Raw genomic sequence first — 19,143 nt, 5'->3', positions numbered from 1 at the left:
CTGAGGTCTCAGCAAGCGTCTGGACCACCTGAAGGGCTTCTTAAAACTCAGGCTGCTGCTGCCCTGCCGCAGAATTTGTGGATCAGTCTGGGGCCCGGCCTGGCAATCTGCATTTCTACAAGTTCCTAAAGGATGTTGGTGCTGCAGGCTCAGGCCCCCCTGAGTAATGATTCTTGAAGGACCCTCTTCCAGCTGTGCTCCTCCCTAGAAGGGAAGAAGCCTGGGCTCCCAGGGCCGTCCTCCTTGCTCCTTGGCCACACTCTGGGTATGCAGAGTCCCAGGAATCCTTTCCAGGCAGCCAGTTTTCAGGGCCTGCGTGGGGTCTGCTCACACAGAGTGGAGAAGGCGAATGGGGGAATTGGATCTCTAGCTGCAGAGTCTGCACATTCTATGAAATCCTTGAGGGTAATAGGGAGCCAAAGTTGTTAAGGAGGGAGGTCAGGAGCAGGGCTCAAAAATTTTGAGCTTCCAAGTTGCAGGTGGAATTCATTTTACCCCTAATCAAATCAGTCCCTAATTGATTGCACCTGGTCCCGGTACCTAAGAAATTTTTAGGCGCTGGCCCTGACCTCCCTCCTTAACAACCTTGGCTCCCTAGGACCCTCAAGGATCTCATAGAACGTGCGGACTCTGCAGCCAATGAGTGGGCCACAGGGAGTAGGGCGGAGCCGGCGCCCACCACAATGGCGCCGAAGGCAAACGGCACACCACACGCTTCACTGGGGCTGTGATGCAGTGGTGATCTCTGGTTTATTGGCAGTACGTCAGAAGGGCAATATTGGGCAATACTGGGACACGTGAACCCAGCACCCCATAGCAGAGAAGCCAAAAACTATGCGGCCAATGGTACGGATACATGCATCTCTTCCAAAATGGCCGCACCCATTGTACCGTAATGCGCTGCCCAAGGTCGGTGACCTGCAGAGGCGGCCATCTTTGGGCTTGATACGCGTACGGAAAAGGAGACGCCCCAGATCACGTGGGCTCCAGAGAGCGCATGCGCACTGAGCTTTGGGCGGTAAAACAATTGTACGGAAAAATTTTCTAAGATGGTGGCTCCCACGTGACAGCTAACAGGGCGCCGCCATACTTCCTGAGTGTCTTTGTCTAAACCACCGGAAACACAAACGGAGCCTCCACTAGTACGCCCGGGGCGATGGTTGACCGCCTGCATCCTCGGATGCTACAAGGGGCTGAGCTTAACCAGTGAGGTGGAACCGTCGGGTTTGTTAGTCTGAAGTAGAATGATGGACGGTGGTTCTTTCCACCCGCCCAGGCGGTGAGGGCAGTGAAAGGTTCGGCGCGGTAAAGAAAAGGAGAGCCAGGCTACATTTCTCAAAGGGAGGGAAAGTTTATTGCGCCCCGGGTGGACCTCACAGACCCAAGGCGGGGGTCCGTGGAGTCGCGCACGTTGTTAGGGGGAAGCAGGGTTTTATAGGGTGAGGAGAGGTCAGGTGGGTAGTTGGGCTCATACGGCGGGAAAAGTTTGTAGGGCAGGTAGAGGTTCTTTGTCTGAGATGGAGACTCGTAGGGGGAGGGGGGCGGCTCATTGTCTGAGTCCTCCAGGCAGGTATCCGCATTCCGGCCTGCGGCATGGACCTTTCAGGCAGGATGCTTCAAGGGGTCCTAGTTTTGCGTTAGGAAGCGGAATCAGGTTGAGCTGGGTTTGTAGAATTTGGGGGCCTGTGCTAGGGAATGGCTGTGGGAGTGCACGAGGGGAGCAAGCCGCTGTGGGAGGGGGCGTGCCCAGGGCTGGGAGGCCCTGGATTGGGCTCCGTGAGGCCTAGCGGCGTTGGGAGGGGAGGGCGGGCCTGGGAGGCATGGGAGGCAGATCCACCACTGGGTGTCAGTGGTGTTACAGGGCAGGGAGAGAGGCAGCCCAAACCCCTGCAAACTTGCCTATTCTAAATGGGTTCTGCCATCCGCAGACTCAACACAAAACATATGAGACTTTAATGGGAAGGAACTTTAATACAATTTGGAAACAAGACAGGAAAGAAAAAGAATCTAGTTTCTAAATCAAGCACCCAAAGTTACCCATCCCCTCGTGGGTAAAACTCCATCCAAATGGTATTGGCCCAGAGCAAGGCCCCAAAGCCTGCCCCAAGTCTAAAGCATCTTCCAGTGGGGACCCACAGAAAAGGGTTAGAAACAACCAGACAAGCCCGGAAGGAAAAGAGCAAAATTAAAATCAAAATAAAAGCTGCCATTGTCACCTCCCCACGGGTCTCACCCACATCTGTGTCACCCCGTCCACAACCAAAAGACAAGCGCAGTTTCTTCACGAGTCTCTAGGCTCCATGCGCCTCCTCCGGATCTCCTTCTGGCTCCATCCTGCTTCCTTCCTTCCTCAGTCTCCTCTGCAGCTTCTTCTCTCCCTGCTCAGCCCCACCCTCCCCTGGGTGGGGCAGGGAACCTGGAACCTCCCCCTTTCCTGGGGACCACCCTGTTACAGTGGGAGTGGGGGATCAGTGAGTGTGGGATGCTTGGGCATAGCTTAGCATTCTGGTGGAATGATAGCAAGCCAGTGATTGGGGTATGCTTGAAGGATGTCACAAACTGGGGTGTCTGAGCTGGTGTCGGTCCTTCCAAACGTCTTTTGGGGGAAAATCGGCTCTCGAGTGACAGCCCTGGCGGGAGGGATGTCGCCCCATCACGGGAATCCTTGGGCACAAAGCAGCAGCTGGGAGCCTTGAGAGGGATCCTCGATTGGAGTGTCCAGGGGTGGAGGTCAGTGATGGACGGTCCAGTCACAAGGTCCCTGGAAGAACCACAAAAATGAAAATGCTTAGAAAAGATCAAGGTCTAAGAAAATCTGCAGTAGAAGACTTACCATTACCAGCAAAGATGTGGTGTCTGTCTGGCCTCCTAGTCTTCAAATTTCTCTCTCTGGGGTCTTCCCTTTCGGGTCCCTCTGATATTAAGAGACATTTCAATGTATGTTCTTTTCCATACTCTTCTGTGATTACTTTTAAGGCAAAGATGTGATCATGTTGCCTACATAGTTTATAATTTACTTTTTACAGAAACTTAACCTGATATGGATAAAGTTGTTCCAGTAGTACTGACTTTTGGTACAAAATCTTGTTGATGTCTTCATAGTATTTATAATGTCAATTTCCTCGCAGTGCTGGCTAAAGTTACATTCAGTCTTTGCAATAATCTGGGGAGACGTGGCCTATTAAAATATTCATCTAAGTCTGGGCATATTCCTATATCTCGTCTATGTTTGCTACCACTGCAAACAGCTTCTTTTTCCTTTGAACTTTTTTCATTGTTAAGGATTTTCTGGCAGGTATACACGTCACTCATCTTAAAAACAATTTCTCCTTCAGGGCCTCCCCGGTGGCGCAGCGGTTGAGCGCTGGGTTGCGAAGCTGCCCGCGGCCTCTGTGGCGCCGGTTCGATCCCCGGCTGCTCCCCGGCCTCCGGAGGAGGGTCCCACATGGCGCGCAGACCTCTCCTGCCGCCCGCTGCTCCCCTCAGCAGTGTACTTCGGTCCTTCTGCCTGCTCTGCTCCCTGCTCTGGCGCTGGTGAATTCTCTCACCCTCCCGTGCGTCTGACTGTACCCAGTGCATGTATAAACAAAACAAACAAACAAATAAATGAATAAATAAAACATGCCTCTATTAAAAAAAAAAAAAAAAAAAACAATTTCTCCTTCATTTCGTACTGAGCTATTATTATTACTGATGTCTTTCAATTGGCTCTTGTAGGTCTCCCCGGTGAGCTGTGTCAGATCATCTAAGGTAAGCTGGACTGAGGGAAAAGAACATGGACTTTGGACTTGGGTAGACATATGTTTTTATCCATATTCTGCCTCTTACTATGTGGACCTGGGCACGTTTCTCAACCTCTTTGAGATTCTCTTCCCATTCATCTAAAAAAATAAATCACTATGACCTTCTCATATAATTAAAGTACTAGCACTTAGTAGTAACCCAAGATAGCTTAGTAAGCATAAGCAGTACTTACACCTGTGTTCCTGGATATTATAGGCTTTAAAATAATTCTTGTGACTTTTTCCTCTTTTGTTTTATAATTATCTTTCTTTAAATGTACATTTAGTTTGGAGCCTTGACCACAGTTTTGGTAAAATTACAAAAATTGAATGAAAATAGCTTTGTTTTCTGTGTTTATTATAAAATAATGACTGTAAAATAAACCATCAGGTAATACATAGGACTTTTTTATCTTCAGACTACGTATTAACCTACCACCTGAAGAAAATAGTTAAAATTTTCGAGATTTCAGGCATCCCACAGGGAAGGAGGAGGGAGATGAATCAGAGGGAAGGGGGGAAGAGCACAGTGCACTATGGTGATGGTGCACAGGTGCATTAAAGGAAATTCTGTGGGGACTACACTTGAGAGAGTGGCGGGGAAGCAAACACTTTAAAAATGAACAATTATGTGAAAAATATATAAATAAAATTTAAAAATTAAAATTTTTTTTCAATATTTCTATCTGTGGGTCTCCCTCTCACACACACAATCACACACACACACACACACACACACCCCTAAGGACTTGCAGAAAAATCTGTTATGCACGCAGTTACTGTTTATTACAGCAGTGAAATTCTGTAATTGCCTGGCTTCCTGGGACAGAAATGTGGAGACATCAAGATCAACACTTCTTCCTCGCCAGAGACCTCATGCTAGAACTTTCCAGAAGAGCTGGGGTCAACAGAAGAGCAGATGTTAAGAGTGGCTGTATGCCAGGACTCCGGAAAATGTCCAAGTCCCAGGTGAGGGGCTGTTTATGCTTCCCACTGGCTCCCCAATGGATTTGAGGGGCTTTTATAATACATAGACTAGGGCCACCCCGGTGGCACAGCGGGTTGAGTGCAGTGCTGTGAAGCTGTCCACAGCCTCTACAGCACGGGTTCAATTCCCGGCCAGCAGGGGAGATTCCCACATGGTGGAGCAGACCGCTCCTGCCTCGCCCACTGCTCCTCTCAGCAGTGTATTTCGGTCCATCTGCCTGTTCTACTCCCTGCTCTGTCTCTGGTGAGTCCTCTCACCCTCCTGCACCTCTGGCCTATACCCCAGCTTTTGTATAAAAATAAATAAATCTTTCAAAAATAATAATAATAATAATAATACATAGACTAGAAGTATTTGTGAGCGCACTCTATACCAGATCCAACATGAAGAGACAAATATGAGAATTTAGAGGGAAATTCTGATAGCGCCCCATTTCACTAATATACAAATGATTAACAATTTGCATGGACACTTTTACTTTTAGCACATGGGTTAGTATTTCTTGGGAAATACAATTGTTAGGTGGAAGTGAGGGTGTATCCGAAATTGTCCGGTATTGCAATGTTGCTTTCCAAAGTACTTCCACCTCTCACTGTCCTTTTTCAGAAAACTTTATTTATTATAGTGAGGTTGCATAGGTTTAAACCACTGTATCTGATTTTTCCAAATCCTTGCAGGTGATTTTTGCATCACGTGGTATCTTCCAACTTCTTAATTTCTGCCATTCCAGTGACTCTTTGTTCCATCTACCTCATTGCCTTCTATCCTAAATCTTCGTATTGTTTTCTTTTTTAAATTGTTTTCTAATGTAATGCATGCTCATTGCAAAGAATGTGCAAGATACAAATATGCAAAATCATGTTTTCCACTGTCATCCTACCATTGTGTGGGCACATCTGTAATCATGAGGGTTTCTGAAAAGGCTATCATGTGTGTATCGAACGACTGGACAGAAGCACAAATATCTGATATTTTAAGTTAAAAATCAGTTCTTCCTACCAAGCATGATGTAAAACCAGTACACCAAAAGCAGGCAAATGACTTACCGTGGGAAAATTTATTCTAAGGAATTTCCATTTACCAGAGAGAATCTCTGCAGAGGGTGACCTTCTGTTACAGGACGCGCTGTCATTCAAGGATGTGTCTGTGGTTTTCACCTGGGAGGAGTGGCAGCTACTGGACCCCATTCAGAGGAACCTGTACCAAGATGTGATGTGGGAAAATTATAGCAACCTAGTGTCAGTGGGTAAGCAGTTCCCCTGGTGACACAGGCCATCAGGCCATCCACTGCCCATCCTTTCTCAGCAGTGAAGGAGGTGGGGCCTATCAAGTGCCTCAAGTTTTAGCCAGGAGTTTGATACAGCAGAGGTGTCAGCACCCTTCTGCCTCCAACAGTCTTTCGCTCATCTCCAAAGTAAAAAGCCTCTACTTGGCCAAGGTGCAAGCTGTCCAGCAGCCTTTTACGTGTAATATCTTCCCCATCTGTCAGAGGCCCTGCAGACGGGACGGGATGGGACGGGAGGGGGGGGTTGGGGGGGGGGGGGTGTCACATGTCTCTATCTTTTCCTTTAGTAGGGTATCAAGTTACCAAAGCAGACGCTTTCTACCCCGCTTTCTACCCCACGGAGCAGGAAGCATCAAGGACAACAGAGGGGGAAGCCCACAGCCAGATTCATCCAGGTGAGTGAGCAACAACTACTCTACTCGGAGGAAGATGCAAAGACATACCAGCTGCTCAGACACAGGGCGGCACCTCTGAAATGTCAGGGGAAATCTAGAAGTTTTTCAACTCTGAATGTGACACAGAACAGCTGACATCAGTTCCCACTAATGTCGACTCTGTTTTTAATCTCTCCGTATTAGAAATTCTTTGTTTTTTCAAAGAATACATTGCCTTCTCTTATGTAGCTGATCAGATCCCTCCCCAGTTCATCTTAAAACCTGCTCTCTTAATTCATCTTTCTCCTGGCCTTCTCAGTTTTCCTGCTTTCTTCCTGTCCCCAGGCCTCCAGTTCTCTTTTCTTGCATGCTTGGATGTTCATGAATTTTCCCCCCTTCTCATTTTGTACCTCTCATACCTCTGGTAGTTTATTCCATTTTTTTCCTCTCCTTCCACTTATGAATGTCTCAGACTTTTGTTCTATACCCATCATCTTCTTTTCTCTTCTCCCCTTTTCTCTACTCCTTCTGCTACATGGTTATTGTTCATTAATGGGTCTCCTTTCTAGAAGATACCGGGCAAGTTGCTAATCATACAGACTAGCACTCACAAGTCGAAGGCATGCTGGAGAGTCAGCACAAAAATAATATATTTGGAAAAATATCTTATCTGAGCTTAAACCTCTGTGTTTCCTTAGCACAAAGACCTCATGCACTTGGCTCGCTTGGGAAACATCCAGAACCTCACTTAGAATACATTATTCAGAATCAAAGGGATGTCAGAGATGAAGCTGAATTTAATGGACAAGACACATTATTTGTTTATACGAAGGATGAGGACATACATACTGGAGAAAGCCACAGTGAGTATAATGAATGGGTAAAGGCTTTCAACCGGAAGTCACATATTATTAAACACTGGAAAACTCCAACAGGAGAGAAACACTGTGACCACGGCAACTGCAGGGAGGCCTTTCCACAGAAGCCAGACCTCACAAAGAGTCAGAGAACACACACAGGCAAGAGACCCTATGGGTGCGGCAGATGTCAGGAAGGCTTCGGCAGAAAGTCCCACCAGAGAACCCATACAGGAGAGAAACTGGACGAGCGTGACAGAGGTGCGGAGGCTTTTCCAGACAAGCCATGCCTTAATAAACACCAGGGAAGACACACAGGACAGAAAGGGCTTGAGTCCTCTGTGTGTGAGGGGGGATTCAGCAATGAGCCACAACTCACTTCACATCAAAGAACTCACACAGGAGAGAAACGCTACGAATGTGGCGAATGTCACAAAAGCTTCGGCAGTAAGTCACGGCTCATCATGCACCAGCGATCTCACACAGGCGAGAGGCCCTACGGCTGCGATGAGTGTGGGAAAACATTTCCCCTTAAATTTAGCCTCATTTTACATCAAAAAACTCACACAGGAGAAAAGCCTTACCGGTGCAGTGAATGTGGGAAAGCCTTCATCCAAAGATCTGAGCTAAGCAGACACCAGAGGACTCACACTGGAGAGAAACCTTATAAGTGTAGCGAGTGTGGCAAAGGCTTCAGTGTCAAGTCTCTCCTCAATACTCACTGGAGGATGCACACAGGAGAAAAACCCTTTGGGTGCAACGAATGTGGGAAAATGTTCTCCATCAAGTTTAACCTCATCCTCCACCAAAGAACTCACACTGGTGAGAAGCCCTATGAATGCAGCCAGTGTGGGAAAAACTTCACCCAGAAGTCACACCTGACTATCCACCAGCGGTCTCACACTGGAGAGAAACCTTACGAATGCAGTGAGTGTCACAAAGCCTTCAGCCGGAAGTCCTACCTCCTGGTCCACAAGAGGAGTCACTCGGGAGAAAAGCCTTACCAATGCCTAGAATGTGGAAAAACCTTCTCCCACAAGCTTAGCCTCACTATTCACCAGCAAATCCACACAGGAGAGAAAGCCTGAGTGTGATGTGTGCGGGAAACTCTCCCTATTAAATTTAGCCTTGTTTTACACCAGAAAACACATACTGGAGAGAAGCCCCACGAATGCAGCAAATGTCAGAAATCATTTGCCCAGAAGTCCCATCTTATTATCCATCAAAGAATTCACACAGGCGAGAAACCTTATGGATGCAATGAGTGTCAGAAAAGATACTCCCACAAGTTCAGCCTCATTTTACATCAGAAAACCTATGGAGGGGAGAAATGAAGGAAGCTGATATCCAAAAGTTGTCATCGAGGGGGACACACTTTCTTTTCAAACCCACACTTACCAGAGAATGCTGCTGGAAGAATGCTGGACAAGGGGAAACACTTTTTTCAACAGGTTTCCACTGAGTGTGGCCCTGAGGGGGCTGACAGGAAGGGACAGCCTGGCATGTATCGACTGTGGGGTTGTTGGCACGAAATGCAGCTACCTTCGCATCACAGAATTGACACTGAAGGAATTCCTTCAAGGAATCTGGGGGATCTGGCTTTCATGCAGTGTCACTGCTTGAAGGGCATTTTTTTCTGTTACTGTGAAATAATAGATTATGGAAAGCATCAGAGATTACAGACAGTACTAAAGGTGTAAATCCAGGGCCTCCCTGATGGCACAGGCGGTTGAGCGCAGCAGTGTGAAGCTGTCTTCAGCCTCTGTAGTGCGGGTTCGATCCCGGCTGGCCGTGGAGATACCCACCTGGTGTGCAGACCTCTCCTGTCTCGCCTGCTGCTCCCCTCAGCAGTGTATTTCAGTCAGTCTGCCTATTCTGTTCCCCGCTCTGTCTCTGGTGAATCCTCTCGCCCTCCTGCACATCTGGCCTATACCCCAGTTCTTGTATAAATAAATAAATCTTTAGGAAAAAAATAAAGATGGACATCTATACCTCTGTCGGAAGACAAAGCAAATATATCAGAACGATGTGAAAATACTTAACTGTTTTATACCTATTTTTATGATAATGGTTGTTCATATCTGGGAACTGCATGAGCTGGCTTAGCAACTGTCACCCCCAGTCTATGTGCTTAATGTACATGGAGCCTGCCCACAGGATATGTGCACTGAATCTTATGTCACTACGTGATTGAATATGACACAAACCGAAATTGTAATTGAACAATGTGGTTCAATATTTTGATAAGAAATTTAACAAAATGCTGAGACCCCCCTGACAGTCTGTTTACTATCATGCCTGGAAGATTTTGAGCTCTTGAGTAAAACTTGTTTTCCTTCAAAAATGGAAACATTTCTCCCCATATCAACAGTGAAATGAAAATGTGGCATACTTTGGGGCTTGGAAAGCTTGGTACATAAAATAATGGTGCATGACACAAGTTATTTTAGACTGAATGAACTTGAGTGAGGCTATCATCTTTCTAAAGAAGTTGGTTTCTTCTAAACCAGCCAGCTATTTAAGGGTTGAAGAAGACCACATACAGACTTTATACCCCTTGAATCCTAATCATTTTTGAGATGATCCCTCATATAAGAAGATGGAAATTTAAGTATTATTTTGAGCCCTGATACCACTTGATTGGTTAACATGGTTTGTTCCTATGGTCAAAAAAGTGGCCTGCTGCTGTGGTGTTGCTGATGCTACCATGTCTCATACGACCAGTTATTTCATAGACCACAATTTCAAATGTCCACATTTGGTGTTTCCCAAATAGGCCTTGAAACAAAAGGTGTCATTGGATAGGTTACAGGACAACCCCAAGCCAAAAGGGGAAACCTGGCTGTGAGTCCTCACCCGTGGGCTAAGGGCAAGGCACACAGAGAAAACTGACAGGGGAACTCCCTGGTGGTGCAGCGGTTAAAGTTTCAGCACTATCAAGCCATCACCAGCCACTGCAACATGAGTTAGATCCCCAGCCAGGGAGATGACCCACAGTAGACCTCTCCTGTCTCCCCACTGCTCCCCTCGGCAGTGGATTTCAGCCGATCTGCCTGTTCTGCTCCCCACTGTTTGACACCCCCCCACCTCTCACTCCCCACACCTCTGGCCTAAACCCCAGTTCTTGTATGCATAAATTTTTTTTTTTAAAGACGTTCACTTACAAAGGAAATGAGAAGAGGGAGAAAACACACACACACACACACACACAGGTCAATGTGTCCTACCAGTAACACCTTCTGTGCCGAGATCGTGGGTGCTCCCTGAAAACAGGAAAAGCCAAAAAAAAAAAAAGCCAAATCCTACCTGCGTTGGGTTTTTATTCCAAGCGCGGCTGCTGAAATCCACCCTTAGTTCCCAACAGCAGCCCCGGGAGAAGGTCAAGAGTCACAGCAGCTCCACGGCATGCCGGGAGTTGTAGTTCCTGGCACCTGGCGTCTCTTTGGCTTGGAGATGGGGGTGGAGTTCATTCAGGACATACTGTTACCCCAGCAGATTTGAACCTGTTATGTTGACCCTCACTCAGACCTAAATGTAACCTCACAGGCTGAAAGGCAGGGTCTATTCTTTTCCCTTTCTCGGGAGCATTGTTCTCTGCGGTACTCACTCTTGAAATTCCAACTTGGTCTCGGTGGAAGAATGTTTGCCTTGTGTTAGCCACCCCTCCAGCCCCGCCACAGAAGGGTTGAGGTGCTAGGTGAGAGAACCCCTAAGTGTCTCTTCACTACCTGGAGCCATCCTGTTCAGCGGCGCCAAAACACCTCTGCAATCTGCACTGTAAATATTCAAAGATGGCTGCCCCAGGGGAGGGCGCCGCCATATTGTCTCGGGAGGCAAAGCCGCCACCTGGATGTACGGCAGTGCCTGCGGCGCTGGGACGGCCTGGTCCCTCCTCGGCTGCCGTAGGCGGGTGCCTCTGTCTGACTTAAACTGAGGTGAGAGAAATCTCCAAAGGTCAATCAAATCCCCGGGAGAACGCAGCGGGATCGATAGAAAATCAGGTGGCTCGCAGCAGCTCATTACCTATTCTCTAGTTTCTCTTGGATTCCTGAGACTTTTACTGGATTCTGGAGGCTGTATCTGAGCAAAAAAGTTCGATCCATTTATAGAAAGACCCTACAAGTATGTCCTGGGAGGAATAAGTTTGCATCGAGGTTCAGAATCAAGTTTTCAGAGTTAAGACGATAGAGAAATGACTTCTGATGAGTTCAGCGGTCAGTTTTCCAGACTGCGCATGAAGCTTCCCACTCTCAAGCCCCATACTATGGACATAATTTATGTGTGGTGACAAATCTTAAAAGAAACCCCAGAACTCACAGGAAGGGAAGCCTTATGAATGCCGTGAGTGTCCAAAATCCTTCAGGTACAAGTCAAAGTGCGTAACCCACCAGAGAACTCACACAGAGAGAAGCCGAATGGATGTGCGGAATGTCACAGAGCCTTCAGGACAAAGGATCACCTCGTCCTGCACCCCAGGACTCACACAGGAGAGAAACCCTATGAATGCAGAGAATGTGGGAAAGCTTACAGGGAGAAGACAAGCTCAGATTACATCACAGGGAGCATATAGGAGAGAAACTTTCGAGTGCAGGGAATGTGAGAAAGGTTTTATGCACAAATCAAACCTGAACACCCATCAAAGGATTCACACAGGAGAGAAACCCTACGAATGTAGAGAACATGCAAAGGCTTTCTGTGGTCTCAGCTTGTTCATCAGCGAATTCATACAGGAGAAATAGCTTATGCATGTGTGGAATGTGGGGAATTCTTTCGTAAAAACTTACACCTCCTAAGACATCGGAGGAGTCATGTAGGAGAGAAAACTTACGCCCGCAGTGAAAGTGGAAAAGTTTTTGTACACACATCACAGCTCATCCTGCACCAGAGAAATCATACAGTGCAAAGACCTTAAGCATGCAGGGATAATGGGAAAGCCTTTAATAAAAAAATCACACTTCGTAACACATCAGAGAATTTGCACAGGAAAGAAGCCCTATGAGTGCAAAGAATGTGGAAACACTTTTATAGATAACTCCCAGCTTACTGTTCACTGGACAACTCACACAGGAGAGAAACTGTATGAGTGCAGGGACTGTGGAAAAGGTTTTATAGACAAGTCACACCTCACTGTCCATCACAGAACTCATACGGGGGAAAAACCACACGAATGCAAAGAATGTGGGAAAGCTTTCATTCGCAAGGCCATGCCCATCATACATCAAAGAATTCACACAGGGGAGAGGCCCTCTGTATGCCTTGAATGCCAGAATGCCTTTAGCGGTACAGCAGTGCTCAGAAGGTACCAACTGGTTCACATGGAGAGAAGCCCCATGGATCTGATAAATGTGGCGAAGCTTTGCGCCAAAAGAGCCCACCTTATTACCCATCAGCAATGCCACACTGGAGAGAAACCCTACGGGTACATCCCCTGAGGCGAGATCTTCAAACAAAAGTCACAGATAGGGCCTCCCTGGGGGTGCCTATAGTCGCAGCACTATGAAGCTGTCTGCAGCCACTACAGCCTGAGTTCAATCCCTGGCCCACAGGACAGGGAATGACCCACAGGGCACAGCAGACCTCGCCTGTCTCCCCGCTGCACCCCTCAACAGTGTATTTCAGTCAGTCTGCCAGTTCTGCTTCCCACTCTGTCTCTGGTGAATCCTCTTACGCCCACCCCGCACTTCTGGCCTGTACCCCAGTTCTTGTATGCATAAATAAATAAGTAAATCTTTATAAAAAAAAAAAAAAAGAAGTCCAGCTCAATAGACATCAGAGACATCACACGGGAGAGAGTCCCCACAAGAGTGCTCAGTGCAGGAAGGCCTTTTTTGAGAAATCCTACCTCCGCATCCACAAGAGAAGTCATGCAGAGCAGAAAACTTAGCGATGTAGCATGTGTGGGAAAACATTCTCCATCAAGTTCTTTCTTGCTTCCCATCAGAAGATTTACGCAGGCAAGAAGCCTCAGGAGCACAGTGAGTGCTGGGAAGATGCCTGGGCGATGCCCAGTTCTTCCAGGAAAGACCCTGTGAAGACAATGAAAATTAGGGTGATTTCTGTTCATTCTGGGCTCTGTAACTCTCTGTGCATTTACCTAGTAGTGGACCCTCTGAGGTACAGTGAATAAAAGAATGCTGTCCAACCAATGTCATCTCATTTCACAAGAGAAAGGCAATAGGAATGAGTCCAAAAAGTCATCTTTTCTTGAGAAATCCAGATCTATACTAGACAGAAAGGAAAGTTCTGGGGGAACTTTTTCACGGAGGAAAAAACTCCGGGATGTAGGGAACACTGGGATCATTTCCAAACAAATGGGTGTTTGTACTGCATGATACAGGTGACAAGAGCTGTAATAAAGGAGGCCTTTGGGATGACACCTAAACTTACTGTGCAGCAAATAACGTTTTTTTAAAGATTTATTTATCCATGCATACAAGAGCTGAGGTGTAGGCCAGAGGTGTGGGGGTGTGAGGTGTTGAGAGGATTCACCAGAGACAGAGCGGGGAGCAGAGCAGGTGCATCTACTGAAATACACTGCTGAGGGGAGCAACAGGGAGACAGGAGAGGTCTGCTGTGCCATATGGGTCACTTCCCTGGCCAGGGATCGAAGTGGTGCTGCAGTGGCCGCCGATAGCCTCACAGTGCTGAGATTTAATCCCCCACCCCACCAGGGAAGCCCTCAAATACCGTTTTCTAAGGAGAATTAGTAGAGTGCCCAGAAGGTAAGGAAAATGGTTTCCAAACAAACAACTTTATAATAATAAAATTTCTCATCTGGTGCCATTACCACGTGTATGGATCAGGTCTGAAGATAGATCAGTTTCACACACAAAGGATAAAAAGTGTATCATCAGAGCAGGAAATTAAGTTCCCAGATGTTTGTATTTGTTGTATGTTCATAGAATAAATGATTTTCAAATTTCACAAAATAACAATTGCGTACCCAAAAATTCTTGTTCCAGTTTGACATGTTGACATTAAGTTCCTGAATATCATAGATTGCACGGGGAGTGAGTGGGAATAGGATTAAATAAGGATCTGAGAAAACACCATTTGATTGACTGGTTTGTTTTACTGCTTACTGGTGTACATAAGCGCATCTGCTCCTTTAGCATGTTATATTAAAAAAAAAAAAAGTGGGCCTCCCCAGTGGCGCAGGCAGTAAAGCGCAGAGCTGTGAAGCTGTTTGCAGCCTGCGGTTCGATCCCGGCCTGCCGGCGAGGGTCCCACATGGCTAGCAGACGTCTCCTGTCTTGCCCGCTGCTCCCCACAGCAGTATTTCGTCGGTCTGCCTGTCCTGTTCCCTGCTCTGTCTCTGGTGAATCCTCTCCCCTTCCCACGCATCTGGCCTGTACCCCAGTTCTTGAATAGATAAATAAATCTTTAAAAAAAAAAAAAAAAAAACTGGAAGAAAGCACGAAATCTGGCTACAGAACCAAGGCTACCAGAAGGGGCGGCACGGTGGGGGCAGCAGAGGAGGAGGGGGTTCAGTGGTGGGCCTGGTGTAATAACATTCACAGACGGGTGACCCTACACCCCTAAAACAGGGTTGAAGATCAGCGTTACCTCAATAAGCATTTTTTAAAAATCGATGTTAAAGAGCAACGAGGAATCAAGTTTCCTCTTCCTCCAACCGAGCTCTGAAAAAATAAGAGACAGCTACTATTTTGAAAGGCATAAGATGAAAAGGTCCCTTTGATTAGTGCTCTGCCCGCCTTGGAGGGGCGGCTCCCACCTGCGGCCACACGAGGGCGCCACTGCTTCCCAGGGAGGCCAGGGAGCTGAGCCACATGGGGCAGCAGACCTCTCCTGTCTCCCCGCTGCTCCCCTCAGCAGTGGATTTCAGTCAGTCTGCCTGTTCTCTCCCCACTCTGTCTCTGGTGAATCCACTCACCCCACTCCTGTACCTCTGGCCTGCATCCCAACTCTTCTATGCATAAATACATAAATCTGTAAAAAAAAAAAAAAGGAAATGGAAACGCCACTGCCCTGAGGCTGCCACAGCAGTGACAGAAAACCTGGGAGGCCTGAGTAATTCCCAGGAAATGAGGAAAGAGCCGCTGACCACGAGGGGCCCGGGCCCCCACTATCTGAAGGCGCCCTCCAGCAGCCTTCTGCACTGCCACTGTCTCCCTGCTCCCCAAACTCGGCCGGCTCCCTGCTATGCGAGCCCCTAGCAGTAACCCTGTGGTGTCTTCTCGGCCACCCTGGACAGGCGAGGAAGCCGGCCCAGGCCTTCAGCCCAGGCACTTGCACCCAGTGGACAACCCTGCTCTGCAGGTGAGGGGAGGCCGCCCCTCCTGGCTCTGTGAGCCAGACCAGGGCTCCTCCTGCTCCCCCTAGGCTTTCACAGGTGAGGCTCAGGAAGAGATGACTCTCCCCTCAAAGGCCAGGGCTGCTCTCTACTGTGTGGAAGAGCCACCCCTGACTAGCGACAGCCTGCCTCACAGGTAGCGCAGGAGGTGAAGGGGGAAGGAGAGGCCAATGATTGACGGGGTCCTGCCACCCACCGGCTGGACCCTCTTCCACTTGCCCCTCCTCCTCATTTTACCCAGAGGTGCTTCTACTCTTTTTTTTTCTTTTTAAAGATTTATTTATGCATACAAGAGCTGGGCTGCAGGCCAGAGGCGGGGGTGCGTAACAATTCCCAAAGATAGAGTGGGGAGCAGAACAGGCAGATCTAAAATACCCTGCTGGAGGGAGCAGCGGGCGAGTCAGTTAAGATCTGCGCCGTGTGGGCAGCTCCCTGGCCGGGTATAGAACTTGTGCTGCAGTGGCTGCAGATGGCTTCAGAGTGCTGCTGCTTAACCCCTGGCAGCACCAGGGAGGCCATCCTCCCCGAGACGTGTTTCTCCCGTGTAACTACTTCACACTTGCGGTGGAGACACCCGGACTCAAAAGGGGCCTAGGGAGGGGGAGGAGGACGCTAAGGCCAAAGCCCGACGGTGTGGCCAGGCCCCACAGGCGATCACCCTCTACGCCCTCCAGCCCCGTGGGGTCCCTGGGAGCCCCATCCCCGCACACCAGCTTCCGGGACCCCAAAAACCCCTTCAGGCGCCGCCGCCTAAACGCCTCAGGTTCGCTGCCGCCCGACTCCCCCGATCCCACCTCCGGACCAAGCGCGCCCCGGTGTCCGCATCACAACAAAAACCCCCACTGTCAAAAGCCAACTTCAGGCTCCAACCCGCGCACTGACCGACGCCCCAACACCCACCGCCGGGCCGAACTCCACAGTTCCGGGGCTCAGTCAGATGACCAAGAAGACCCTGACGGAGGACGCTCCTACGGTGGCCGGAGAGACCCAAAGGTCCTGTACGGACAGACAAGTGCATGCCCGGACGTCCGCAAGAGGCAATATGTCTGCGTCCAACGCTCGCAGTCATGGGGGTGGCCATGTTGGAGAACGGATGTACGGAACCGCGAGGACAGCTTGGGGGTCAGGGGACGTAAGTGGGCACCGGGGAGAAGGGGCAGCAGTGAGCACCTTTCCCAGCACCCGGGCTCCTGCAGAAAAAGCACCTTTTCAGACTGTCCCGCATCACAAGGTAGACGTGGGAGCTCTATTATTTTCGGCCAGTTCGGCAGAGGATATTGGCAACGCCCCAGAATTCACTTTATGTGTCTACACCTGCGCTCCGCCTCCCCTTCCAGTGACCCAGGACAAATCCCGGGGGAACAGGTTTGACCTGTTCGGTGGGTCCTCACCCTCGGAGGCCTGACTGCGGGACGCGCCCCAGAGCAGACGCTCCTGTGAGAGAGGAATGAGGACGAGGATTCACACAGGGCCCTGGACGGAGACGGAGGGGCGGAGACGGAGGGAGGGGCCCCTGCCCTCCTCCAGACGACGGACTGAGCGGAGACCGAGACCAGGCTGAGGGGCGCCTGGAAAGCGGGCGCCAGGCCCCGGGCACCTGCAGCCAAACGCCCGGAGCCCCACGAGGCCCCACCGCCAGGCGGCGCCAACCCCAGCCCCGCCCCTTCCCGTAAGCCCCGCCCGTGAGGCGGAGTCTGGAAGCCCCGCCCGATTCCCACCAGCTTGGAGCCCCGCCCACTCCCGGCCTCCCCTGGAGCCCCGCCCCTGGGGATGTGTCTCCCCGGGGTCTCTGACACCCAGGCGCTACCAGGGCCTCAGTGGAGCAGATTCCAGGAAATGACGCAGAGATCAGGCGCTCGCCGCGGGCACAAGCTGTCAGTGGAGAAAGGGCAGACTTGCCACCACGGGGTGCGAGGAGCCCGACAGTCCAGACTAAATCCAACCCTGCAGACACCTGTCGCGGGGCCGCGGACCCAGCAGAGGACTAGGACGCCGGGCACTGACTTCCTCGTGCAGTGCGAGCAGGACACAGTCCCAGCCCACCCGCGCTGGGCCGCAGCCCGGGGAAGCAGCTGAGGGTGGTTCCTGTTTGGAAGCTGGTGTTACGGGATGTCCTGTGAGGCCAGGGAGGGCCACTGCGGCCCAGGGGCGGGTGTCACCTCCTCCACAGCCCACCTGCATAGCCCAGCTCCCCCGTATGCCACGAACTGGACGGCGTGGGGGAAGGCTGGGAAGGCAGAGGGAGCAGCCTTGGGAAGGCAGAGGGAGCAGCACAACAGGTTGCCCTACAGGTGTTTCTGGGCTCATCATTTTTTTTTTCTCCCCAGAGTGCCCTGCTCACTGCTCAGCAGAGGCAGGTGGGGACAGCAGGGAGGGGGCTTCTGCGGCTTCACAGCCCACTCCTGCAGCCCTGCCAGCAGCGTCCTTTCCTGGCCAATGTACTCTCCACCTGCCCCTTTATTAAACCCCATTTCCGCTTTCAGGGCTTGTGCTTCGTTCCTGAGTGTGGCGCCAAGGACTCACGTGGAGGGTACTCCCAATTATTTGCAGGTGCCCAGATATACTAAGGCTGGTAGCACCTGGCATACACAGGGGCTACTAGTCCTGGGGTGTCAACTTCTCAATGGTGGATTCCTCACGTGTCCCCAGAGCTCAGGGCAGCCATCACAGGTCTGACCAGTCCCAGCAATTAGCAGGCTGACACCAAAAGCAGGATGAAATGAGACAAGGACAACATGAGACATGAGACCTGCTGGCTGGGGGCACTCAGGACAGACCCCTCCCGGGACAGGACCTGCCTGGGTCATCCTGCTATAAAGTGAGGGTGATGATGGGGGACTTAGGCAGCCATCTTCAAATCTAAGTGGGTACTAGGCTCTCATTTGAAAGAGTGTCCTGGACGTCAGTGCTGACATTCTGGCTTAGAAGTTCTGGGGTGACTCGGGAACCTGCATTCTTTTGTTTTACAGAATACCTGGGACAGGAAGCCTCTACAGAAAATAAAAAATCGTCCTGCCGCATTCTCTGGCTACAGTAATTATAGTGGGAGACCATGTTCTTCATTCTTGTTCAAATTCTAATTCTCCAAAAAAGCGCAGAGGTGGGCACGGTTGTCTGGTGACACGTACCGATCACATTACCATCCATTCCCGGGCGGTGCCTTTTTCACAGAACTTGTCACTCCTTGCACATTAGATTCCTTTTCCTTCACTCTCTCTCAAATTGAGTAGCATGTATAAAGCCATTCTTGGCCTGTTTTATGCAATATCTCCTCACAGTGTGAAGCACACAGATGGTGCACAAAAACAGATAGGCCATTACTCAATCACCCAGGATTTCTGACTGGAGACAGCCACCATATGGTCAGTTTCCAGGTCTTTTCCTACAGGAAGATTTGGACAGGTCTCGTGGGCAGGGAACAAGTAAGGAGAAATAAGCAGAATAGTGACAGGCCCAGGGACGCACTCCCAGGAGACAAGCACTACAGAGAAGGTACGTCTCCCTTCAGGCCTTAACAGTGGAGCTCGAATCCTCTGGAATGGT

At 49.7% G+C, this 19,143-nt stretch overlaps 2 protein-coding genes and 1 long non-coding RNA gene across 13 annotated transcripts in view; 2 read left to right on the top strand and 1 right to left on the bottom strand.

Moving 5' to 3' along the window:
* The first annotated feature begins 1,212 nt into the window (after nucleotides 1-1,212).
* Nucleotides 1,213-4,746, top strand: LOC119249697 (uncharacterized). Its single transcript, XR_005126203.1, has 3 exons — nucleotides 1,213-1,279; nucleotides 3,718-3,750; nucleotides 4,575-4,746. It is a non-coding gene; the product is annotated as an uncharacterized LOC119249697 (long non-coding RNA).
* Nucleotides 1,899-19,143, bottom strand: part of LOC119249630 (zinc finger protein OZF-like) — a 58,155-nt gene continuing 40,910 nt past the window's right edge. For 9 of the 11 annotated variants that reach the window (XR_005126171.2, XR_005126164.2, XR_008552565.1 and 6 more), the window contains 3 exons: nucleotides 13,129-13,312; nucleotides 5,817-5,967; nucleotides 1,900-2,761 (listed from right to left, as the gene is read on the bottom strand). The gene's annotated coding sequence lies outside the window, so the exon portion shown is untranslated. Of the gene's footprint in view, nucleotides 2,762-3,479; nucleotides 3,565-5,816; nucleotides 5,968-13,128; nucleotides 13,313-19,143 lie in introns of those variants that run through there. The other 2 variants (XR_005126172.2, XR_008552563.1) reach the window with 2 other exon arrangements.
* LOC119249640 (zinc finger protein OZF-like) lies at nucleotides 5,884-9,492 on the top strand. The gene is made up of 3 exons (XM_037517092.2): nucleotides 5,884-6,016; nucleotides 6,343-6,450; nucleotides 7,128-9,492. Exons 1-3 carry the CDS (start codon nucleotides 5,983-5,985, stop codon nucleotides 8,372-8,374), a joined length of 1,389 nt encoding a protein of 462 aa, XP_037372989.1. The 5' UTR covers nucleotides 5,884-5,982; the 3' UTR covers nucleotides 8,375-9,492.

The sequence above is a fragment of the Talpa occidentalis genome, unplaced genomic scaffold (assembly GCF_014898055.3).
Source record: "Talpa occidentalis isolate TD23 unplaced genomic scaffold, MPIMG_talOcc4v2.1 talOcc4.17, whole genome shotgun sequence".
Taxonomy (NCBI): Eukaryota; Metazoa; Chordata; class Mammalia; order Eulipotyphla; family Talpidae; genus Talpa; species Talpa occidentalis.
Note: the sequence above shows the minus strand (reverse complement) of the source record. Positions and strands in the feature narration are given on the sequence as shown.